This window comes from Brachypodium distachyon, chromosome 3 (genome assembly GCF_000005505.3).
Source record: "Brachypodium distachyon strain Bd21 chromosome 3, Brachypodium_distachyon_v3.0, whole genome shotgun sequence".
Lineage (NCBI taxonomy): Eukaryota > Viridiplantae > Streptophyta > Magnoliopsida > Poales > Poaceae > Brachypodium > Brachypodium distachyon.
Genome location: NC_016133.3, coordinates 30,336,504 through 30,361,147, shown reverse-complemented (window position 1 = coordinate 30,361,147; position 24,644 = coordinate 30,336,504). Strand labels below are relative to the sequence as shown.

At 43.8% G+C, this 24,644-nt stretch overlaps 3 protein-coding genes across 4 annotated transcripts; 2 read left to right on the top strand and 1 right to left on the bottom strand.

The window, feature by feature from the left end:
* Positions 1–517: 517 nt before the first annotated feature.
* LOC100841653 lies at positions 518–4,126 on the bottom strand. 2 transcript variants are annotated; one of them, XM_010236524.3, is made up of 3 exons: positions 3,669–4,126; positions 3,452–3,542; positions 518–921 (listed from the first exon to the last, which is right to left on the bottom strand). In XM_010236524.3, the coding sequence occupies exons 1-2, from the start codon at positions 3,852–3,854 to the stop codon at positions 3,477–3,479; spliced, it is 252 nt and encodes an 83-aa protein (XP_010234826.1). In that variant the 5' UTR covers positions 3,855–4,126; the 3' UTR covers positions 518–921; positions 3,452–3,476. The 2 variants fall into 2 exon arrangements, with proteins under 2 accessions (XP_010234826.1, XP_003574064.1); XM_003574016.4 differs by having other exon boundaries at positions 518–942; positions 3,669–4,090.
* Positions 4,127–10,440: 6,314 nt separating this feature from the next.
* Positions 10,441–13,533, top strand: LOC100829307 (probable inactive serine/threonine-protein kinase fnkC). Its single transcript, XM_024460379.1, has 6 exons — positions 10,441–11,722; positions 11,794–11,959; positions 12,084–12,250; positions 12,395–12,686; positions 12,860–13,023; positions 13,132–13,533. Exons 1-6 carry the CDS (start codon positions 11,701–11,703, stop codon positions 13,284–13,286), a joined length of 966 nt encoding a protein of 321 aa, XP_024316147.1. The 5' UTR covers positions 10,441–11,700; the 3' UTR covers positions 13,287–13,533.
* A 1,517-nt stretch (positions 13,534–15,050) lies between these two features.
* LOC100841349 lies at positions 15,051–17,040 on the top strand. Its single transcript, XM_003574015.4, has 6 exons — positions 15,051–15,233; positions 15,320–15,494; positions 15,623–15,789; positions 15,962–16,253; positions 16,459–16,622; positions 16,725–17,040. Exons 1-6 carry the CDS (start codon positions 15,212–15,214, stop codon positions 16,877–16,879), a joined length of 975 nt encoding a protein of 324 aa, XP_003574063.1. The 5' UTR covers positions 15,051–15,211; the 3' UTR covers positions 16,880–17,040.
* The last annotated feature ends 7,604 nt before the right edge of the window (positions 17,041–24,644 follow it).

Here is a 24,644-nt window from a genome sequence, read left to right as displayed (position 1 = left end):
AGATCTTTTGTGAGTTGACAGAAGCTCTCTGCTGTGCTCAGTACGACGCGAATCTGCTGTAGGTTCTGTGTTTCCAGTCTGTACTTTGTACCATTTGTCGTGCCGCCCCCACGAGAATAGGGCGCCGCTGCCTTTCTTTAGCAACGAAGACTATCTGGCACGCCCTTCATTTTGTGTTTTCGATCTGTGTTGGTCTGGAAGAGTTCAGGAAGCGTGTGGAGGTCACAAAGAATTGGTTGCCGACACGGAGTGACCCATGTGGAATATCATAGTATTTCGACTTAGAAACTTCTGGTTAGTGAGCTAAGGTTGCTAGTGCTGTACACTTGTCATAAATACTTGATTCATATCTAGAGCTGCAAAGCCCTGGAAGCGTCTGCGCATGAGCAAACCTGTTGCAGAGGCACGGCCATATGGAATCTTATTTGCACCGAGTTGTTCAGATAGGATTGGAAAAAGAAAAGAAGAAACTAGGGCGTTTGGACGAGGGACAAGGTTTTATGAGTTTTTACGAATCTGAACTAAACACCGATCTTTTCGGGTGCTAAAACTCTTCATAAAAACAAGTCCCATCAAACTGACACTTAGGCTGAAACTAACGTGGTTCGGAGCAAAGAAAAAGCTGCCCATAAGATTATACAAGCCCACATCAGATGAAAAACAAGAGCACTCAGCTAGCTACGTGTCTTGACAGGGAAACATCACCTAAGGGGAACCTTTTCAAAAACTCAAAACTATCTATATGATCATATATTACCATAAGGTCCCTCTTTCACACACCAGCTCACGTCACTTCTGAAACCAACATCCAAAAAAATCACCAGAACTGACTGATTCCATATCTTCAGTTCTCTCATGTTGCCACACCATCACTTCACATTGGAAACCTTGGGGATCAACACCAGAGGATGCAGGCAAGACCTAAATTTTAAAAACATTAGCCTGCAACAGAATTGACGAGTATGATTAGTTTGAGAAGGTTCGAAGTATTACAAAGGCTATTTCTAGAATCTGGAAAATAAATTTTGCTATACGTGCAGTACTATAGCACTATGCATATTTTGGAGCGATCAAATATTGGTTTGCTGCATTTTTATTGCTGCTGGATTGGCCGAAGAGCTTGCTTCCGTTGGGCCTGGACTTGGTCAAGGTACTGCTGCAGGGTGTAGAAGGTATCGCGAGACAGCCAGACGCAGAAGGTAAAAGAGAAAAAAGAAAGTATTTGTTGGCAGTAGTTGGGTTTTACTTAATAAAAAATGTGATTCTTTAATTATTTATTTTAGACTTGCAATTCTTAGAATGTTTACTCGGGCAATCAAGTCAACGTTTGTTAAGCACTATTCTCTTCAACTTGAATAGATGAAAGATGCCTTATAAACTGAAAAAGACAGTGTTTTTGCAATAGCGTAAGCACACAATTAAAACAATCACTAGAAAACTACAGTATAGCCAATGTTTTGCAATATGGTAAGCTCAAAATTAAAACAACCATTAGAAGGCTACAGTATAGTCATATCAACAGACAAAATTGTCTCACTAAATAATTGTTCACCATCATTTGTTACTCTATATGAACCTGGAGAACTTGAGGAATGGGAGCAACAGTAACAAGGACAATTTGTCTAATAAAAACCTTAAAAGATCCATCAATGGTGCTTAAATATCACATAATTAAAAGAAGTCACTGCTCACGGTTGCCTGTATCTACAGCATAAGGAGAAAACTGATTAAATCATGATTTTCGCAATGCAAAAAGACTATTTCCTCCTCAAATTCTCTCCAGAAAGATAATGACATTAACGCATGGTACTAAAAAATGGGATACATGGCACAATACAAGTATGTGCATCATCATCAGTCATTTATCAGAAATGATCTTTTTCAAGTATGAAAGAAAGGATAAGGAATCACTCTGTACCTGCTTATGTAAAAACTAATTACTAATGGGTTACAAATGTTTGAACCACCCCATATTGATTTTGAGGGGGGGAAATCATTAATGGGCCCTTAAAATGGAAAATCCCTTAAAATGTCTTGGGAACCACCCCATAGATTTGTATATGTAAAAACTAAGCTTTGAGATAGCCCATTAATGGAAAGAGGGGGGGAAATCAAGTTGTTGAAATCATCTGAGTAACCGACTCACAGCATGATTTTTCCTTCCAAAGACAAGGAGGCCCTTAAAATCCCATTGAGATAGCATAGAAGCTACAGCAATGCATTCTTTTTATTTGGGCCAAATATTAACGGAAGAATTAATAGATGATCAATTTGGGAGCAGCAGTGGTACAATCAATAATTTGATTTCAAGCCCGCACTCTGTTTTATCTAAAAGTTGGGAGTGGGACAAGGTTTGTGATCCGTACCAGCTAAGAGACTGGTATGCACACACGATTTTGTTGGAGCTAGTTAATTGTCGAACATTCAGCTTCAGGCCTTCAGCCCAATAGGATAAAATAAATAGGAGAGCAATAACAAAGGGACAAGGCTGAGAAACAGTAAAGTACAAATACAGGTTCAAAAAATTTGCTTGCCATAGTTAATAATTCTGTAAAGGCATAAACATATAACACAATACAGTTCAGCTCAGCTGAAGCCTTGATAACAGAAGTATCAAAGTCGTGCTTAATTGAAAAGTTTCTTTCGCAAAAAATAAAAAGAACTGGAAAGGTTTCAATTCAGTCACAACAGCACAATAAATAACATTGAAAGGAATGGTGAGTGGGAGTGTGTGAATGGCCTTGTTAGCTATTCAAAACATGAGTACCGAACATAGAAGCCTAACCATTAGAAGGTTAGCGTTTATTTCATTTCAATGTTTACAAGTATGCATTCCTAAATTAAGTGCCTAACAAACCACCAAGCACAAGAATTTCACTGAAAAAAATGCAGATAATCATAATCAACAATGATCAATAGTTGCATATTGAAGTACTATTGGAAATAAAAACATGATCGACTAACATATCCACCAAAACCATGCATGCATCGTCATCTCTGTCACCGTCGTCATCCAACATCAAGTCTAAATCCAATCCAACATCAAGTCTAAATACAAGTACTGTTCTTGTTCCAAATAAGACATACTGTTCATAAACTGCTCATCAGGCTACTTCACCAAAGCTAGATCAGCTTGAGGCTGCACTTGCTTTCCTATCATATTGTTCGGCCAACCAACTTTTCCATGTTTCTGTGTGTATTTTTCAACAATCGATTATAAATTAAGTTCATCAGCTGCAAACTGATCCTGAGACCATGTTGGTGATACTGAGTTACAAGACCATGAAATGTTTGGATCAGTAAAGGCAGCAGTGATATGTTTCAGCATTTCAGCCAGCTTCGTTAGGAGACACAAATTCTAAGGATTCCGCACAAAGCACCCCCGTAATCAGGCATAACAACCAACGACACCGAGAGGAGGGGAAGAGAAATAGAAGAAAGGGCCTCGTACCAGCAGCCACCGCGATAGCTACCGCCTAGTGCTTCTTGCTCCGCCCAGGCAGCTTGGAGCCGTCTGTTGCAAGCCTGTAGATCCAGTATCCCTGCCACAGCACACAAAACACCCAAATTTAGCCCCAATCCAATCTGACCAGCACCATTCCGACAAGGAGGAGTGCTCATCAGACAAAAGGAGGTGGTTTAAATTGGGGGAGGAGGTGGCGTCGTACGAGGGCGAGGACGTGCGCGGCGATGAGGACGACGACGACGAGGGGCACGGCGTCGGCGAGCCAGGGGCGGAGCGCCGGCGCGACGGCGGCGCCGCGCGCCATGGCGATGCGGCGGGCGAGGGCGCCCGGGTGGCGGAGGCCGAGGGCGAGGGCGGGGTCGGGCACCGCCGGGCTGCTGGAGCCCATCCGGCTGGCTCGGAGCTCTCAGCCCGGGTTCCTCACCTGGGAGTCGCGTGACTCCTCTGCGCGCTCGCTGGTGCTGGGTGCAGGGTGCGTGGCCTGTGTGCGGGCTGCTGCTTTTGCGGGGGCTTCTCTGCTCCTTTGCAGAAAGAAAGAACTGCAGCGTTGCGTTGCACGGCCGGAGGGAAGGCGGCGGTTGGATGGATCGGAACTCCACGGAACCAGGCAACCAGTACCTGTCACGTTTTTCTAGTTCTAGGTGCACCTAAACCGAGCCGCACCGCACCGCACGGACTCCGGGCGCGGCGCAAAAAAACTCTCTCTCACGGGTCACGGCGTGCGGTGGAGTGCAGTCGACGTTAGGATCTTTGCTTCAACTTCAGTGGCGATCTGAAAAGGATAAACAGACAATCCAACAGTTAGCGCACGGCGTGCTTGGAGATTCGGGCACGGGCCATCGAACCGCTGCAGCGTGTCCGCCCATTGACCATCCCGATCTCGTCCTCCTGATCTATGTTCCTCTTTCTCATTCTCCTCCCGCGGGCAGAGGCGGCGGAGCAGAGTGTGGGCAGCTGTTGTGGCGGGAGGCGGCACAGGGCAGGGTAAGACGACACCGCCAACGGAGAAGGGCACCGCGGCGATGCCCACCGCTTTGCTTGACCCGTCGTTGTGGGGGAGGGGTGGTAGCCGCCGTAGGTGTCCATGCTCCATGACCTCTGCGTCAGTCCTAGGCGCCGGAGCAACTTCCTCTGCCGCGTCCGCCTTGACACCCGCCGGTTCTTCGTGTGCGAGTGCGAGGAGGCGTCGGTTCTTCCAGCTCGAGGAGGAGATCTTCTTCGAATCAGTACGCGGCGACATCTACTCACGAGCCAGTTCCCGTCGAGCCGAACCCGAAGAAGACAGCCGGTGCTGAAAAAGGTTTATACCAATATGAAAATACCTTGTTCCAAAGTTGCAAATGATAACATCGACAGTTTTTCCTAACAATCTAACCTACAACCTGCAAGAAAAAAAAAGATGTTTAATTTTCTAATTCAGATCTGGTAGTACATGAGGAAAAGAACTTTAGAACATTACCTTACGTTCCATACCATCACTTCATTAGGAATTATGTCCAGCAACTCTTTTTCTACAAAGCAAATCATGCTATGGCTCATAAAATCATCACGATTTTGTTACGTGTAGAGCATTCTTCACAATCTTTGTAGCGAGAAACACCTCTCAACGGTTTCAGTGGCAACAGGTAGAGTTAGTGCTAGCTTTACAAGTCGATAAACTAGGATAAGAAAGATGCTTCTTTGTAGTCACCATCAGTTCAACCAAATCACCTATATTTTCCAAGCTAACAAGCCTTGTGTCATGGGTTACATTATCCGACTAGAGATGAAGTTCATGCTCAAGAATTCATATCAATGAAGTTGGCGGGATGAAGTTGTGCCAATTTTAGCAATTTCTCATCAGTGAAGTGACAAAAGTGACCACTTGCACTCAAATCATACATACAACAAAGCAACTCAAAATTTATAGTATTGAATCCGCAATTTAACTCTTCTACCAACATATCTATGACAACACAGAAACAACCAATCCGACAATGACCACTCATTGTTAATACCAGTCCTTTTGCCAATCCGACAATGACGCTCATTGTTAATACCAGTCCTTTTGCCAATCCGACAATGACGCTCATTGTTAATACCAGTCCTTTTGCCTTATCCTCTTTTGATTCACATACTCACTTTTCATATCCGCATTGAGATGTGATTCTTCTCACAAAAAGAATGTGCTTTGCTCAAAAGATCATTCCAACTAGGAATGCAGGTGCGACGTGATAAGCCCGTCCGCCACCCTTCTGTGATTTCACACGGGAGCTTTCTCTCTGCCCGCCTCCCGTCAGGTGCTGTCCCGCTGGGATAAATGGGCTCGGCGGCCGTAGCCCGTTTGTCCCGCCTAGACCCGCTTAGCCGTGATTGTGTGAAGGACTACTATGGTGTTTAATAGAAGGGAAACAAATATAGTTGCACATCAAATACAAATGATATTTCAGATAAAATAGCAGAATAGGTCATCAGACCAAATGATCCTTCAGAAAAAAAAAACAATTGGATCACATCTCCATATGACATTCAAAAGAAACAAATGAAAAAAAATGCAGAACAAGTACACACTCTGGATCATCCAGTCACAAGACACAAGTTCTGAGATGCATGTCTGAACTTGAAGAAAAGAAACAACAAGGGGATGCCTGAATGGGGAATGGCCTTAGTACAGCAGTTCAATTAACGTTCTGAACCAAGTACAGTAGTTCAATTATCATTCTCATCTCATAAGACATAGACAACATTGTAAGGCACTACAAGCAAATCATTGTCAAACTTCATATATTATTACACTAGCCACTAGATTTAGTCGTGCTGAAGATTCAACAAGGTTCTATCAATGAAGACAACCATGGTTCCATCAACTACTAGCCCTGACTGCCCTTTTGACCATCCTCTGCAGAGTAAAACAAAGCCCAACAAGGAAGATGTAATGAGCAGTTAGCTGATTACTACAAGTTTGCCTGTCTTAGAGAAGTACACTATGAACTTGAAAAAAGTTTGTGGAAAAAATGTTCGAATTTGTGGCTGCAAAAAAAATGATTAGCTAAAACAGAAAAGAGTAATACAACAAAAAGTTTCCAACTCATATTAAGAACCTGGCAGGTGGCAACATGCACCAAATAAAACAATAGGAATGCTGAAATACTAATCAACCGTCACTGAACTTCTACTTAAATAACTGCACCTTTATCCCCAGGAGTCCAGGACCTAATCAAATTAAACTAAAACCCAGCTGAACATGCTAGGGCTGTTGAATGTACCCTTGCAAATTCAGCTCCTGCTAACTCCACATCAGACACCAAGTAACCATTAAGCAAGTTAAGAACCAGTAGCTGATGCCATAGACTGTAAAGAGAGATATCACAGTTTTAAAGTAGATCTTGAAGGAAGATAATTTCTCATTGAATAATTAGGAAATCACAAAACTGATATGATGACTAACTCAGATATGACACTAACTGAACAGATTCTTTCTTAATTTGTCAGTTGAATTTCTGTATCTCAAAAGTATAAATCTGTTTTTGTACCTGGAAATCCAATTGAGCAGGCAAGAATGAATGCAGCAGTTAATCTAATTCACAACAAAAATTGATTTAATCAGTATTAACAAGATACTCTGCCGCTTATTGAAACAAAGACATGCAGCTCGGCACTAAGATAGATCAGCAAACATGATTTATAGTTTTCTTGATGGATGCATATAAACTTTCAAGTCACAGTGCTTCACAAATTGCATCATCACTGTGACTGTGAGTGCATCTATACTAGATAAATACATGATAAAATCTTAAACTGGACTAGGAAAAAAAGATCCTGCAGAGCTAACAGTAACATGGATGACTATGATCACCAACAAGGAACAGTTCGAGAACTAGTGTCAGCTACAACCAAACTAATCAAACCAAAACCAGTGTGCTGCTGTACTAAATCCAAGGAACACAACATCTGTGACATGATCGATAAAAAGAAAGGATTTATAATTGAAATAGAAACTAATTATCAACGGTAATTACCTGTAGCTATGGACCAGCGCCAAGAATCTCATCATCAATCAAATCTTGTGGTCTTGTTGTGAGATCAGATACAGCTGAAAACATAACAATGAGAAATAGTAAATTTATTGAAATAACACTTTATTATTTAAGGGCATAATAATTTATTGAAACGAGACCTGATGGTCGCATCCAATCCTGCAGGCATATCATTGCATCCGTTGTTTCGCTATTCAACCGACTTCGGTAGTCACTTATCACTCTAATTCCAGTGGAGAATGCGGATTCTGATGCTACCGTTGAAGCTGGAATTGCCAATATGTCTCGCGCCATACGCAATATAGTAGGATACTTCCTCCTATTGACCATCCACCATTGCAGAATGTCAATAGGTGTATTTGGACTTACTAGCTCCTCTTTCAGATAGCTATCTAGCTCACTATGCTTAGTGCGATGTCTCTGCTGCTCATCAACATGGTTGCTCCAACTCGTCCATGGATCATTTGTTGGAGATGCTTGTGTCTGCTGCTCATTGCCAATGTTCAAGTCACCATGTTCAGAAGAATGTTTTGGACCTCCTATTGACCATCCACCATTTGCAACCTTGTTTAGATCTAAGATTTTGGAGCTCTCTCTTTGTAGATTCCACATCTGACATGTCATTTACAATGTACATATCCTTTCTCTCAAATATTTTTGATAGTAAATCAAATATAATCATCATCATGTGTAGATAGAATGCAGCATCAAATGGTTGAAAAAAATTTAGAATACCACGGGCTTGACGTTTGTTAATAGGATCCGAACCATCTTCCTCAACATATATATTCTAGCATTTTAACCACTAATGGGAATATCTTTGACAAGCCTACCAAAGTTCTGTAGTGAGAATTCCATCTAGTATCTCCTGGCATTTGAAGAGAAATCTCTTGATTTAGTCAAGTTCTTGTAGCAATTTCTCCCTTACCAATTGCCCTCCTTACTTCTTCTTGATGATCCTCTCTAAGTTTATCCTTTCTCTTGCAATAAGATCCAACAACAGTCACCATAAGTGATATCATATCACAAAGATCGCCAACATCAATTACTTTCTTTGCAATAGCCACGACAACCAAGTTAAGCCCGTGAGCAAAACAATGTACATAATAAGCTGAACCGTTCTCTCTCATAATTTTGGCTCGCAAACCATTAAACTCACCGGCCATGTTGCTTGCTCCATCATAACCCTGCCCTCTCACTTGTTTTAGACTTAAACCAAACTCTGCAATCATAAAATCAATTTCAGACAAGATGAAAAGTAGTTGTTGTCTCCTCCACACGAACAACACTAACAAACCTCTCATTTGTCAGTCTACAATCACTCACGTATCTTAAAACCACCGCCATATGTTCTTTGTGAGAAACATCACGAGATTCATCAACCAAAACACTGAAGACATCGTTGCCAATTTCAACTTATATTCTAGACAAGAGCTAGACAAATGTCTGAACAAGAAGTCAAAGCTAGCCAAAAACAAGGCTGCTTCGGCACCCTCGTCGCCGGCTTAAACTTGTGTTGCAAAGGCCTAATCTTTGTTACGGCCTCCCATGCAGGAGTAGCCCTCTCCCTTGGCTTGACGAAGGGACGCCCCATCTGCAAGAGGATAAGCATTTTGGAATGCAACCAGCACGATGCTTCAGCATAATATGCTCAATTATAAATTATAAATTTGGAAATATCAATGGCATCTTGGTTACGTTAAGTAAGTGTAGTATTGTAGTATTTATTCCCTTCGTCGTTGTTATTGTGTAAGAAATCCATCCAAATTACTCTCAACAGTGAATATAAACCCTCTTGGGCTTTTAGTAAAGGGAGACATTTGACAAAATACCACATCTTTCTCTATATCTTGTCTCAATACTGTTTTTTTGTCTTACGCAAAATAGCTTTTTTTTCTTTAGTGCCGAAATAACATTTCTTGAGTTTTTTTTAACGTTCTTGATATAACATTTAGGTCGTCTGAAAAAATTGATTCCTCAATCATTGAATATGGTTTGTGGTTTAAGATTTGGAACAAACTATGTAAAAAAATGATATCCAGATGTTAATCTAAGTATCTGATTCATCAATTGAGATTTTAGATTTTTGTTTAAAAATCAGAAGCTAAGATATAGTCACAACGTTTTCTATCTAGGCCCACACGAGAGTTTTTCAGGACGAGAATGCTCCTGCCTCTTTCATGTGCTGATCGATCGAATTGGATCGATTGGGTACAGCCGGTAAAAAAAAAAAACGCCGATACAGAGATGAACCAAGAGGGGGGAGAGGGACCGAGGAGAAACAGAATCTCAGCCATCAAGCATCGCAGAATCATAGGGGAAAGCAGCGGCGGTGCCCCGTTCGTCCGATGGAGCGGCGGCGGCGGAGAGCTCGTCAGGGACGGCGGCGGGCGGCGTTACCGATCCCTCTTCTCCCTCCTCTGTCTCTCTTCCTTTCTGTACCGACGCTCACGAGTCAGAGTCACGAGAGAAACCAACGGATCCAAGAAATCGTGTGCATTTGGGGCGAGGTTTGCCAAATTTCTCCCATACTGGCGATAAGTGATAAACCCCGCCAGGTACGGTACAAACTAGCCCTAAGCTCTCCTCCTCGTCCATCTTGTTTTCCCTTATTTTTGGGATATCCCAATCCAAGCGCACCGCATTTCGCAGTCTTCCCTATTCGTTGTGATTTCCGCGTTTTCCTTGGCCTTTCGCTGTTGCGCCGCTCGGGATGCTTCTCAATTCGTTGGGGTTTCGTCTTGTTGGGGGTTTGTGTTCAACTGTTTGATCGAGCAATTTCGGGTGGTGTGGTCGAGCTATCTTAACCCCGTTTCGTGGTTTGCTCTCGTCTTTTGCAGTGGAACTAAAGATTCCGAGAAAAGGATCAGAAGAATCGCACGTAACCATGGGGCACTCCGCCTGTGTGTTGGTAACTTGGTATGTATGATTCCTCTGCCAATTAATATAGCCCTGTCTTTTTCATGAGTGAAATCACAAAATGGACGCCATTCTACAAGAATTCCTTCTGAAACGATGCAACTCACGATCATGTCTTTCCGTTAAAGAGGGCTGTAATATTATGGCATGAAATATATAAATACTCCCTACGATCCATATTAGTTGTCGAAATATTACATGTATCTAGACGCTTTTTAGGGATAGATACATCCATATTTGGTCAAATTTGAGACAATTAATATGGATCGGAGGGAATACAAGGACTTGTATATAAGGGTAAAATAATAATATGAGAATTAGTTTCTGTAAACCCATTACACGGAGACGCCGCTGTTGCTGTTGAATATATCTTGTCCTGTGTCCTGTCCGTTGTGTGTTGTGGGGTAACACTCTGAAACCATTTGAAACCGGAAAAATATGAACACATCTCTATGGAACTCCTAAGATGTACTCCCTACCGGTGAGTGGATGTAGTATTTGGTAATTTAGTATCTATATTATACACCTATACATGAAACCCTGGAAACATCTACGAAACACCCATGAAACATATTTGTGCAACTCAAATATCAATAATGGTACCGAAATAATGGAAACATCTATGTGGATTGATGATACTTGTGGATTGATAATGGAAATATCAAATAATACCCATGAAATATCTATGTGGATTGATGATACTTGTGTGGAATTTTTTTCATTCGAAGTACCAATAATATTTTTTAGCTACCTGCCATAGTTATGCAACTCAAATATCAATGAACGGACCACATCGTGAGGATGATGGCATCAGAATTCGACCCTTAAGATGACGATACAAAAACTAGAAACCAATAAATATATGCATACGAGTTGTTTATTTACACTATGTAATGCCTCTAGTAGTCAAATGTCGAGCAAGAACACAATACTTGGGCATATTGTGTCATCTAGACTATTTTATTTAGTTGACCCAGACTTCTGGTGCCAAGAAACTTATTCAATTCGAAGTGTCCTGCACTTGTACCGTAGCCGACGGGCTGAAGAGCCATCAGACGGACGCTTGGAAATTCCCAGTGACTTATAGTACACTTTTCTTATTCAGTTTGCCTCAAAGGATTGCATCTGTCCAAAGTCTCTGGAAGAAGCTTGCAGAAGCCTCACCCCATTTGCTGAGCAATTCTGGCACAGCTTTGCCATTCTATATATCTATATATAGAGCATAATCACATTCCTTGTGTATAAAGCAAGAAGAGCAACAGTAGTTCATATTGATAAGTCTTCACTAAAGGATCAATCATGGGTGCCTCCTTGTCTCGTGGTCTGTAGTTCTAATCTGACATCCTGTTGTGATCTTTTGATGTTGTTAATGACTCAAGCATTATTATCCAGGCCGATTGAACGAGGGGCGGAGCCAAAAATCCAAGGGGGCAGGGATTGTGCCGCCTTCTCCGGCGCAGACAACCTTCAAGTGGAGAATCAATGGTTTCTCCTCGCTTCTTGATAAAGATGAAGGATTGACCTACTCAAGGGTGTTTGAGATCACGGGGCTTAATTGGTACAATTAACATACTATTCCTTTTCAGCTATTCGGAGAGTGAACATGGGTAGTGTGATTTTATGCATCCATGTCATGAACAAATTCTCACTTGTCTCCTCCTTTCCCTCGACATGTTCTGCAGGTACTTGAAACTGAACCCAAGGGACAGAAAGAGTGGCGATAAAAATGAATATGTTTCTCTCAAGCTTGAGCTGGCCCGGGCCTGTGTAAGATCCAGCACAGTTGTCGAGGCATCTTTCAAGTTCTTGATATATGACCAAGCATATGGAAAACACCAAGAACATCTAGGTAGATTAGCAAGTTATCTTTTTTAAAGGAAGTTCTTAACCTGCCCAGCTATTCGGCTACTAGATTGATAGTGTAACCTATAACCTGTGTCACAACAGAAAAACATCAGTTGTTTATACCACCCATTTGATTTTTTGTTTGCAGTGAGGCACAATTTCCAGACTGCAAGCACATCCTCTGGGACCTCATGCATGATTCCCCTCACAACACTGAATAAACACTCCTCTGGATTCCTCATGGGAGATAGTTGTGTTTTCGGTGTCGAGTTCATCAAAGTTGCCACTACTAAAGCCAATGATACATCAGAGACGCTGTTTGTCCAGAAGGCGAACAACACCTTCAGTGATCCAGAAGTCTACACCTGGAACATTGAGGACTTCTTTGCGTTGAAGAGCATGGATAACTCTCCAGAGTTTGAAATTGGTGGACACAAATGGTGATGCCTACCATCTTGAATTACTTTTTAAGTGCAGAATTTATTGAATTTGATTTTAACATTTCAACATAAAGGCTGTCTACTAATTATTTTTTCAAAATCAGATGCATTTTGCTATAGTTCCACCTTCTTTTCATAATGGACTAAACTGTTTGATGCTCTACAATTTTCAGGTCCATCATTATCTATCCATCTGGAGCCGCTAACAATGGGAACTACCTCTCCTTATACCTGGAGGCGAAGATGTTAGATACACTACATCAGAACTCCGCAAACCTTGTAGAATTAAGCATATGCGTCAAAGACCAGGAAACTGGCAAGCACCGGAAATTGACAGGTTCGCTGTTTAGTAGAAATTTTCTGCAATTGACTGTAGTTGAGAATTTGTCAATTTTATTATCACCACATTTCCTCATTGACACATTTGTTTTTTGGGGATGTATAGGCCGGTGCCAATTCTCAAAGAAGTCTACCAAGTGGGGATGGGACAAGTTCATATCGCTGGAAAATTTCAAGGACTCGTCGAATGGTTATCTCGTGAAAACAAAGTGCTGCATTGAAGTTGAGGTTGCAATCGTTGGTTCCTCTAAGATGGAGTAGATTATCCGCGTGTGCTCATCTGTATGTTTGTGCTGGTCCTTGTGTTTTGACTGGGTTGCATTAGTTCCTGTGTATCTGTGTTTGTTTGCTTATGTTGAAGATACTAGAAATGCAAATGCCAAATAAATATTCGGCATTGGGGTGTTTCTGAAGTTTCTGACCATGTCTCCTTGGTACAGTGGCATCCTTTGTGTTCTCAGTCCAATTTTAAACGAATATAATGTCAATACTTTCCAGTTTCCTGTCTTGTGGATAGGTTCAACTGAATGCAACGTTATATTGTTTCTCTATTACTCAGGTAGCACGAACTGCTGCACCTGGAGTACTTATGGGGTATGCAACTTCTGTAGTTACACATGTGAAACCTAGCGCTACTGAACAAATAAAGATGGTACTCATTGAAAGCAGAGACAAATGCCAGAAAATTAAAAAGAGAACACTAGCAATTGCAGTATAGCACAGTGGTCATTGTGACTTGCACACTTTCATGGGTGTGCAAGGTTAGTGCTGAAAATGTGCAATTATATTTACGAAGGAAAACTCCCAAAAATGTGAAGTTCACAAATTCACTAGATATGATTTGGGTAAATGCACATTGTTGTTTCTTGTATTGCACATGAGTAAAAGTGAAACTTTACTAATAACATAAATGGAACTTTACGAAGCACAAACAAATCAAACTTGAACCTGGTTGAGCCTCTCGCAATTAAGAAATTTAATGCAAAATTGTTCAAACGCTCTTTGAACTACGGTTTGAGCACATGATTAACCCCTACAAATATGGGACTACTCCCTCCAATCCATAATATTGTACTAAATTCAAGACACTTATTGTGGATTGGAGGGAGTAATAAAGATGAACTGAAAGGACACAATGAGGGAAAGGTTTTTCAAAAATATAAAAGATTGAAGGCACTTACCAAAAAGCAAATAAAAACCAAGCAGAAGAACCAAGCTCATACATAAACTGGACAAACAAAATTGATAGCCCCAATCGATCTATCCAATATACTAGTACTATTACTTTATGGAGCAATCATCTTGCCGCTAGTATACGGTGATTAATTTATGGAGGGGTTAGTACTGAGTAGATGTAAAACCAGAAGGATGTTTGTATTTCGGACAGTACAAGTATGGCTACCTTCACGAAGGTGTTGTCTCGGTTGTCTGATTGCTACCTGTGTTAGATTTTTTTGAAACTCAAAATACGGAGGGACTCAAAATACTCGCTCCCTTTCATATTAAGTGACTCAAATCTGTCCAAATATGAATATATCTATATCCAAAAAATGTCTAGATACATGTAATATTTCGTCACTTAATATGGGAGGGAGGGAGTATCATTTTCGCGTTGTTTGAAATATAGAGCCAAAAAAAACTAGGTCCCATAATGCTGAGTTTGGTAGTAAGAATATCAAATTGTCATGCTGCCGGTGGTGGGATACACCGTTTGGCCTCAGACACCTCGGACATTGACACCTTGAACATTGTTTTAATAAACATCTGGATGTATGTATCCAGTATCTTGGAACATTCCAAGATACAGAGGCCGGGATGGTGATCCTTTCGTTGTCTAAAAAAGCTATGAACAAAAAACACCCCTTAAAAAAGCTTCAGGTAAAGGAGGGGAAATTTGTTAGTTGACCCAGAATTGGTGCCAGGAAACGTACAATTCCAAGGTTACGCCAGGAAATTTCCAGAGACATATACGGAGTACTACACTTCGCTTGCATCAGTTTGCCTCAATCGCAAGTTGCCAAATTAATATTTGTCTATGTGACTCTGTACAAAAAGCCTGCAGGGATAAGCACCCCTATCTTGTCACTCATAACTCAGACCAATACAAAGTGCACAAGAATATCTGCGTACAAAACGAGAACAACAACAGTTCATTGCACTCGTAAGGCGGCACTGACGGATCAATCATGGGCGCTTCTTCGTCTCGTGGTGCCTGAATTGTTCTTCCGTTCTGCTAAGAAATTCTAATTTGTGATCTTGCGATGTTGTTACGATTTTAGAATTATTTGTTTCAGGCCGATCAAACCAGGGGCAAGGCCACAAGTATGATGGCAAGTGGGAAGAGCTTACCCTGCCTTCTCCGGCCGCGCAAGCAACCTTCAAGTGGAGGATCGACGGCTTCTCCTCACTTCTTGACAAGGACGAAGGGTGGACATACTCCAGGGTGTTTGAGATCATGGGGCTTAGCTGGTACAATTAGCAATTATTCTGGGAGAGAGCATGACCACAGACCACAGTGGCTTGGCTTGATGCATCCATGTGATGAACAGCTTCTCAATTCTCTGGTGTCTCTTGTCTCTCTCTCTCTTGTTCTACAGGTACCTGAAACTGAATCCAAGGGACAGAAACAACGGCGGCATGAAAGAATATGTTTCTCTGATGCTTGAGCTGTCCCGGACATCTGTGAGATCCGACGCAGTCATCGAGGCATCTTTCAGGTTCTTGATATATGACCAGTCATATGGGAAGCACCATGAAAATCAAGGTACCTTGGCAAATTATTATTTCTAAAAAAAATCAGGGTCTTCAACCTGCCTGGCTAGTCGGCTACTAGACTGATACCTGTAACTTATAACCTGTCGTCTCACAAGTGACAAGGACAAAAACATCGGCTCTACTCTTGTTTATACCTTGCATTTGAATGCTCTGCTTTGCAGTGAGCCACAGTTTCCAGACTGCAAGCACAAGCTCTGGTACTTCATGCATTGTTCCCCTCAGGACAATGAAGAAACGGTCCTCTGGATTCCTCGTCAACGACAGCTGTGTTTTCGGTGTCGAGTTCATCAAAGTTGTCAGTGCTAAGGTTAATTTTAAGTCAGAGACGTTGTTTATACAGAAGATGAACAATATCTTCAGTGACCCTGCAGTATACACCTGGGACATTGAGGATTTCTTTACATTGAAGAACCCAAGCTACTCTCCAGCATTTGAAATCGGCGGGCACAAATGGTACGTCTCCAATTTGCATGGGTTAACATGACTGAATTTGAATTCATAAGTACCGCCCTACTGGTGTTATACAAAAGAAAAGGAATCAAATTTGAAAATTTGAACATGAAGGCTATCATAGTGCTAGTTTTCTTTCCTTTCGAAATAAAAATATAGCCTTTTTATCCATGATGGATTAAACTGTGCGATGCTATCCAATTTGCAGCTTCATCGGTATCTATCCATCTGGATTAGATAACGGTAGGAACTATCTCTGCTTGTACCTGAAAATTACAAGGATGGATATGCTTGATCAAAACTCTGCAGACCTGGTAGAAGTAAACTTATCCATCAAAGACCAGGAAACTGGCAAGCATCGGAAACTCACAGGTTAGCTGTTTAGCAGAAAATTTGTGCAATGGATGGGATTTCAGGTGTGCTACAGTACTCGTCATATTTCCTCATTGACACATTATTTTCTGTGGATTGTAGGCCGGTGCCAATTCTCAAAGAAATCTACCTGCTGGGGATGGAGCAAGTTCATGTCGCTCGAGGATTTCAAGGACACGTCAAAGGGTTATCTCGTGAAAACAAAATGCTGCATTGAAGCTCAGGTTGCGATCGTTGGTTCCTCCAAGATGGATTAGACAATAGAGTACTCTGCGTGCGCAGTGTCTGTGTGTCACTATTTTGGCTCAACTGCAATAATGCCGCTATGGCTTTGTCTGTTTGCTTGTTTGGTTGCTTGAAGGTACTTAAGTTCAAATGACAAATAAAGATTATACCATGAGAATGTGTAACATCCCAATTTTCAAAATTCTTCATATGCATTGCATATCATAAGCTTCATGTCACCCTTGCATCTGAACACTTTCAAAACCCTAAAGTTTTCCCAGAAAACCCTTTTGCAAAAATGCTTTTATTTGGTTTTGGGCTTTGATCTTGCTCTTGACTATTTGCATTTTTAACCCATGAGGGTATTGTGGTAAAAAGGGATTTAATGCATATATATAAAGCTATCCCATAATTGGCTTTTGAAAGTATTTTGAAAAAAATAATTTGATTCGATAGCCTAAGGGCCCTAAAAGCCATTTTATATGCAAATATATTTTTAAATATTTTATTTTGAGAAAATTCTTGCTCCAAAAGTTAGATCATATGAAAATATGATTTTACAAATTTTGTTGCATTTTATTTGGAGTGATTTGGAGCTCCGAATATATTTTGAGGTTCAAAAACAGAAAATAGATAAAAGAAAAAGAAAAACCGAGGAAAACCAGCCGAACCGGACCGAACCGGACTGGACCGGACCGAACCGGACCGGCTCAGCCCGCCCGAGCCGCCCGCTCTCACTGACCGGTGGGACCCACGCGTCATCTTCAACCTCCGTCCGAAAAATCCGGCCACGCACGCCCGCGAACTGCCCACGACTCCACCTCCGATTTCTCCGCGCTCGGGCCGTTTCCCCCAAATCCTTGCGCGTCACCCCGAAGGCCTCGCTTTTCTCCTCCATTTTTCCCAAACCCCACGTCCAATTTCGCACCGGTTAGAAAGTAATTGCTCGCCGGAGTTCGTTGCTGCCACCGCCATTCTTCGCGTTTTCGCCGCCGTTCCGGTGAGTCTCCGCCCGCGCCGACCCCCTAGTCTTCCTCCTCTCTTCCTTGCGCACGCTGTGACGCGAGCCGGCCGTGATTTGGAGCTCTGCGCCTCCGTCCGCCGTCTTCCTCGGCGCCGGCCGCCGCCCGCCGCCCGTGCTCCGCCCGTCCGCGCGCCGCCTCCGCCTCCCGCTTCGCCTGGCCGTGCCACCCCGCGCCGTCGCCCGCCCGCGCCGCCTGCCCGCGCCGCCGCCGGCGCGCTCGCCCGCCGGCCGGAACCCTAGAACCGGGCCAGTCAGGTTTCGCCACGTGGCAAGTTTTTGTTTTATTTTATTTTATTTTTATTCGGCCGAAGTGGATAATACACTTTTGCAGAAAAGACCCTATAACTTCAAACCTTTATATCTTTTAAACCGTTTGTCCAAAATTTACGATCCACACCTTTCTGGAATCATCGCAACGTGTAGAATATTTTGGCACTGTTTATTTTCAGTTTTGAATAACTTAGACAGTAGCTATTTACAGAATGGTGGTTTATGGTTTAATTTTCGAATGAATTGTTCCAAAATAGTTTTGAACATGTTATCTTGCTGTAAAATTATTTAAACTTGCTCTCTATCCATTAGGACCAGAAAAGAAATTATTTTGTGTATAATCATGGCATGCAAGTTAAATATTGCTCTATGTTACAAAAGCCGCACAATCTTTTGTTTTAAACCCTATCCATGTTTCTTGCATATTAATTATCACTTTGATGTTGTATAATCTGTCCAAACCATTTGAAAAACTTTTCAAAACAGAAACGAAGCTTCTTACCTTAGAAGTAACCTTTGTGTGCATCAGCATAGCATATGCATCGTGGCATGGTTTTTGTATTGAATGTTGTGTTTATTGTGTGTGTTCCTTTTATTTTAGATTGTGTGGAGTGTAATCATTGTTGTTGCGAAGAGTGCGAGAACTACCACAACCTTGGACAAGGCAAGTTCACTTTGATCATTCTCCTAAATAATTTACTATGCACTAGATGTTTTATTAGTTGCATCAGGAATATTACTCGTACTTCTATGCTAGCTATAAATCCCAGGTAGTATAGTTTACCCTCGCCATTACCTTGCTACCAAAATTGCCATCGATTGTAGTTGAATGCTAGGCTATGGTAGTATCGTGGGGGAAATAACTACATTATGATATTGTTATGCCTTTGGCGATATGAAATGATTTTGGTAGATGTAAGGCAAAACAATTAATTAAATGAACCGTCCTGGGTGGGCAGCTTTGAAGATTTTGAGGATTAGCGGCGTCAGGTCCATTTCTATGGGTCCCTCTGAGTCGAGTTCCTGTGGATTCAGGAATGGATCGTCCATGGACGTCTCTTCCGTGGATTCGGGGAGCGCCTACGTTGCAAATGTGGAATGCCACCTGGGGTAACCGAGACTGGACTAGTTTCCTATTTAGAAGCTTCTAGTACAACCACAATGCTATATGGGCTCTGGCGAGACAAGAGTAAGTTGTATGAACCTAGACCCGAGGAATTGTACTGAGGTAGCCGTGTAGGGGGAGCGTGATTCTCTCGTGGTTTAGGGAATTACCTCTGAAAATCTCGTAATCGATGCCGTTGCTACTCTACCCTGAGGACAGTAAGGGATTAACACGTCGGTTTCTTGTGGGGAATGTGTACAAACTCTCGAGAGCGTCAAAACTAAGTACTTAGCCGTGTCCCCGGCAACGGACAATTTGAGCGACTAGATGTGGAGCTGTAAGGAAAGTCTCACTCATTCTAACTTCTTAAATAAAATGAATGGTTGAACAGGGTAGGGGCACTTGGTGAATCCACATCAATGTGCTCTAGGATAATAGGAGCATGGGTGTGTCTACCCCGTGTCCAATAGTGATAAAATTCTATTTGATTAAAAGATAGGATTCAATAACTAAGCTTTTATGCAAATAGCTTGAACCCCACTTTACCACATTATGCATATATTTGGTAGGCTCTGGTATAGCTCCCAGTGAATCTTGCCAATACATTCAATGTATTGACCCTAGTGGCTGCATCGTCTAATGATGCAGGAAGCTCCGACGACGAGTAAGACGTACGTTCTACATGTTTGAGTTACGGTCCTACATTCCAACACGCTCTCACCGTGGTGTTGATGTGCCCTTGTATCTTCCGTTTTTCCGTTGCTAAACAATTGTTTTATTTCTAGCTAACCTGTGAGGTTATGCGAGTTGTAAGTACCCTTTTATATTCTGGATGATACGTTGTAATATTGAGACCTTTGTTCTATGATATTACATCTTGAAACTGTGTGTGCTAGTGAGTCGATCCAGGGACTAGCACTAAAGCACAGAGATCGAACCCTTTTACGGGGGCGGTCGCTTCAGAATGTTCCTTAGATTGCTGGTCATATCTTGTTGCTGTGGCATCCATTGTATTCTCAGCCCATTTGAAGCGAGTGAACGAAATTCTAACTATTTCCTGTTGCCGGTCTTTGGAATGTGTTTTACTCCACCGTGACCATGACACATTAGCCTTCCCTCAGATCAATTTTTGTTTCGTAAATGGGGAAGCCCTCGGCCTCTGCAATGATTAATGTGCACAACCGCGTTGTTATTTGTTTAAAGGGTTTTTTATTTCTGTGCCGCTCCTTCCTTAGCTGTACTCAGAAATACCCAGGCCTCATAACTGTGCTCGTTTCTACCCTTGCCCTCTTCGGCGATTCCTCGCAAATGCCCTCACGGAGCACTTCCTAACAGTCAAGCCCCTTTGACCGTTTGCTTCCGACAGGTGGGCCACGGGCAGCGCTAACAGGTAGGGCCAAACCGGCGTTCTGACGTGTGGGGCGACGATGATGCCGCGCAAGCGGGCAGGGGCTTAACGGGTCCGGTGTCCTTACATGCGGGCCAGGGCGCGGCATTGACGGGTGGGGACGGTCGGATGGGCTTACATGTGGGCCGACACCAGGGATGACAGGTGGGGGCCGGGGTCGACTTAGCTGACATGTGGGCTGATGCCAGGAATGACAGGTGGGGTCCGGGGTCGACTTAGCTGACATGTGGGCCGACGCCACTGACAGGTGGGGGCCGGGGTCGACTTAGCTGACATGTGGGCCGACGCCAGGAATGACAGGTGGGGGCGGTCGAGGGAGCATGTAGGATAAGTACAAAACTTTTGACAGATGGGCCGAGGAATGGTTGACAGGTGGGACGTTCATTTCACACAGTGGATGAAAGTTCATAGATTTATAGATGAAACTACTACTAGATGATACTAAAAGTACTTTACATAGATATTTAAAACTAATAGATCATCTCCTCGGAGTCCGAATCCAAGCAGATGATCGGCGGAGGAGGTGGGCTCCAGCACTCCAGGCTCGGCGAGGCTGGCTGCTGGGCCGGCGGAAGCGACCCCTGCTCGTCCGGCGCCTCCTTGACCTCCACGAAGGGCGGCGGCGTAGGTGGCGCAACGAGCGCCGGCGGCGGCGGCGCATCTAAGCTGGCCTCGCGCGCCGAGACATAGAGTGCGCTGTCGAGGTCTGGCCACATCCCGAGCTCATGGAGCTCAGAGGCCTCCTCCGCCGCCTGCAGCTGCTCGGCTTCCTCTTCGGCGGTGAGGGGCTCGGGCAGCGCGTCCTCCTTCGACGCCTCCAAGGCGGCGAGGTACTGCGCCTCCTCATCGTCAGCCTCCTCCTTTGGCTCCAGCATAGTCGGGGCATCGTCCTCCTCCTCCTCCTCGTGCTCCTCCTCCACATCCTTTGGCTCCAGCATAGCCGGAGCAGCGAAGAAATAGTTCTGTCGCCGGACGTCGTGCTCCGTCTGGAACTAGAGGTCCCAGTTTGTAGAGTCCGCGGCGAAGGCAGGGTCGCGGCGGACGTTGGGGGGCAGTGCCGCCCGACGGCGGCAGATCTCGTCGCGGCGTGCCTTGCCAGATGCCAGCACTGAAACTCTAGCCGGGTTTAGGTGCCAGCCGTGCGGCAAATGGACGTCCGGCCATGGCACGGGGGCGGCCCGCTCCCAAAAATCCCGTGCCATGGCGACCATGATGTACATCTGGTCGCGAATCCTCGGCGGGGTAATGCGGAAGGGTGCCAACATCGAGCAGCCACGGCAAGCTCCTGACGATGACCCGGCCTCGTGGTCGTTCCTCGATGGTGACCAATAACGCTTGGGGCCCATGGAAGCTCTAGGGATTCGGCGGTGGAAAGTGGGTGGGGAAACGGGGACGACAGGGGTCCCCGTGTATTAAAAAAGGGTAAAACCCGGTACGGTGTTTGGCTGACGGGTGGGGACATGGAAGGAGAAAGGGTTTGACTGCTTGGACCAGCAGGACCTCCTGGCTGACGAAAACCGGGCCGAAAATTGCGGCCCAAAAGCGTCTCGACGGACCGCAAAGCTGGGCCGGTTAGGACGATGACATGTGGGCCATGTCTAGTTAACTTACACGCGTGCCAAGGGAGTGCATGAAACGTAGGGCCGGTTGACTAGTCTTATGGGCGTGTAATCGTCCGGGCATGAAAGGCGTGGCCTAGCGTTTCTCTCTGCCTAGCGAAATCCCAATCTCGACCAGTTCCCCAGCCCACGAAGAACCCTAAATCGACGGCAACAGCGGTGCGGCGGGGCTGTGTGTGTGTACAAGCGAGGGGGAGGCAGCGATGGCGAGCGCGAAGCCGTCTCCGTACCACAAGGTTACAAGCTGCCTTCGATTTGGCCAAGAAATCTTTTTCCGTGGGAATCCTGATTTCAGGCCCAATGTTTTCGAGCTCGTGCTGTCCTGCACCTCTGGAATGGAAGAGAAGCAGGCCTAGCTTCGAGGTAAAGCCCTCATTGTCACTATTCACACTTCGATTGAAGACGTCAGGGCAGCCATCGAGAAGCACTGCAAAATAAGTAGTGGAGTAAGCATGATGGTATGTCCTCCGCCAGGCCACTTTTTGATTTGATTTCAGTCCGATATAGAATGCACGGATGTACTGCAATATTCAATGCACATCCGATGCCCTGCTGTCTATATCTCGTTTCGCCGCTGGACCTCTTACTTTAGGGGAGTGGAGTCAGATCTGCCGTTTAGCTGCATTCTTAGCTTGGATTAATGGAGGATGTGCAAGAAACAGAATTTGTGAAGAATTTGGTTAATCAGCTAGGCGGCGAGTTGGTTGAATTTCTGATGCCGGTTGATCCGCGTTGCATGAAGTTCAGGACATGAATGCGTGATCCAAATGCCATACCGAAGCAGTTGAAGATTAGAGTGCCCAATACAGCTAGTCAAATCCCTCCTCGGTACCCTCCCTATGATAGTGATGACAACAATGAGTCAATTGCTGCACCGGTTGATCCAATAAGAAGAAGGGCAGTGACATTCGACGTGATCGTGCTGATGGCCCTGACTACACTGAGTACTCAGATTCTTCTGAAGATGATGACCCTTTTACTGAGTATGGTGGTTCTGGTCCAGACCCTAAAGATCTCACTCGCCTGCATGAGTTCTGCTGTTTTGTCGGAAGAGTGGATGGATCTGGTCCTCCAGGAGAAGGGGGTAGTCATTGTTGAACCCGTGTTCTGTAGTAGTCAGTTCATGTTGAACTTGTCCATGTATCTTTTGTGAACGGTGCTTTATTATGTGGAGACTAAATGCTATGTATGGGGTCACTATATGTGCTATCTGTTTGTTCTCTAAGACTGGTAGTGAATTACGTGAGTTGAATTGAGTTGGGATAAAAACGGTCTCATTTTTTGGCGGTCAACAATAATGAACGTATTCAAATGGCTTTCAAAATTAAGTGTTGTCCATATTTGCAATGTACATTCCATTGCTGCTTTCTAAACGGGAAATTGGAGAATCTAGAATTCTCGGCCTGCCTCCAAAATGGTCAATTCTGGTATGCTATGGGCTAAAGATGGTATCATTTGTTGGTGGTCAACAGAAGTCAAAGTACGGAAAATTCCCTTCCCTATTTTCGTACGCCAAGGGCTAAAAGCTCTCAAAAAAATGCGTCCTCAAGTCAGGAGGGATTTGCAAGAAGTGAATCCTCCTTAGTAAGAAAGAACGGATGCCCTCACCCGACCACCCCTGTGACCCTGTCCAAGCGTTTTCCCTTTCCCTTCCCCCAAACGACGACCTAGCCCGCCGCCGCCAGCAACCACACCTCACCCCGAGAAATGCTTCCCGCAGCCTCCAAAGTTCAAAGGGAACTAGAAATAGATACTAAGCTCCACAGAGTTCGCCCCAATTTCAACTATATTTTGGACCCTAAGAACCATAGATCGTCCTGCCTTGAGTTGGGACACAGTGGATCAGAAGAAGGGGAAGCATCAATGAATGCGTCTCTGCTTGCGTCCTCTGATAGCAGCTCAATTTCAGTCGCGAAGGTGATAATTTTCTGACCAGACCTAATTAGGGTGTTTTTCTCTCTCTACTTTTATGCAATTGAGTATCTCTTTGACTATGGGACTATTGGGTTGGCTCAGGCTGATGAGAAATCTATGTTGGTGAAAGAGAGTTGTAGTCTGGACAAGATTTTCCTACAAATTGAACTGGCTTACCAGGAACAAGTAATAGAGGATCTTGATAAGAAGATTGAGGAGATGAAAGTTCAGCAGAAGAAAAGCAAGAAGAAGATTGAAGATCTGACAATATGTTTTGCTGCATCCTTCAGTGTTGCACTAGCGTTCGGTGCTGTGTTGTTTACCCTAGGTGAGAAGCTGTAGTCCTTATCAGACTTGTTGGAATGTCTGTGTTTGTGAATGGTCTTGATAAGGAATGTAGTTTGAGTTTATCAGTGTGGTAAAATGTCTGTGTTTGTAAATTTCAAATTGTGAGCCT

Coding starts and splice junctions, on each gene's coding strand:
- LOC100841349 (XM_003574015.4), top strand. CDS start 15,212: ATGGGCGCTTCTTCGTCTCGTG. Junction 15,495..15,622: donor GAGATCATGGGGCTTAGCTG/GTACAATTAGCA, acceptor CTTGTTCTACAG/GTACCTGAAACTGAATCCAA. Junction 16,623..16,724: donor CAAGCATCGGAAACTCACAG/GTTAGCTGTTTA, acceptor TGTGGATTGTAG/GCCGGTGCCAATTCTCAAAG.
- LOC100829307 (XM_024460379.1), top strand. CDS start 11,701: ATGGGTGCCTCCTTGTCTCGTG. Junction 11,723..11,793: donor GGGTGCCTCCTTGTCTCGTG/GTCTGTAGTTCT, acceptor ATTATTATCCAG/GCCGATTGAACGAGGGGCGG. Junction 12,687..12,859: donor GAAATTGGTGGACACAAATG/GTGATGCCTACC, acceptor TACAATTTTCAG/GTCCATCATTATCTATCCAT.
- LOC100841653 (XM_010236524.3), bottom strand. CDS start 3,854: ATGGGCTCCAGCAGCCCGGCGGTGCCCGACCCCGCCCTCGCCCTCGGC. Junction 3,543..3,668: donor CCGCGCACGTCCTCGCCCTC/GTACGACGCCAC, acceptor GTGCTGTGGCAG/GGATACTGGATCTACAGGCT.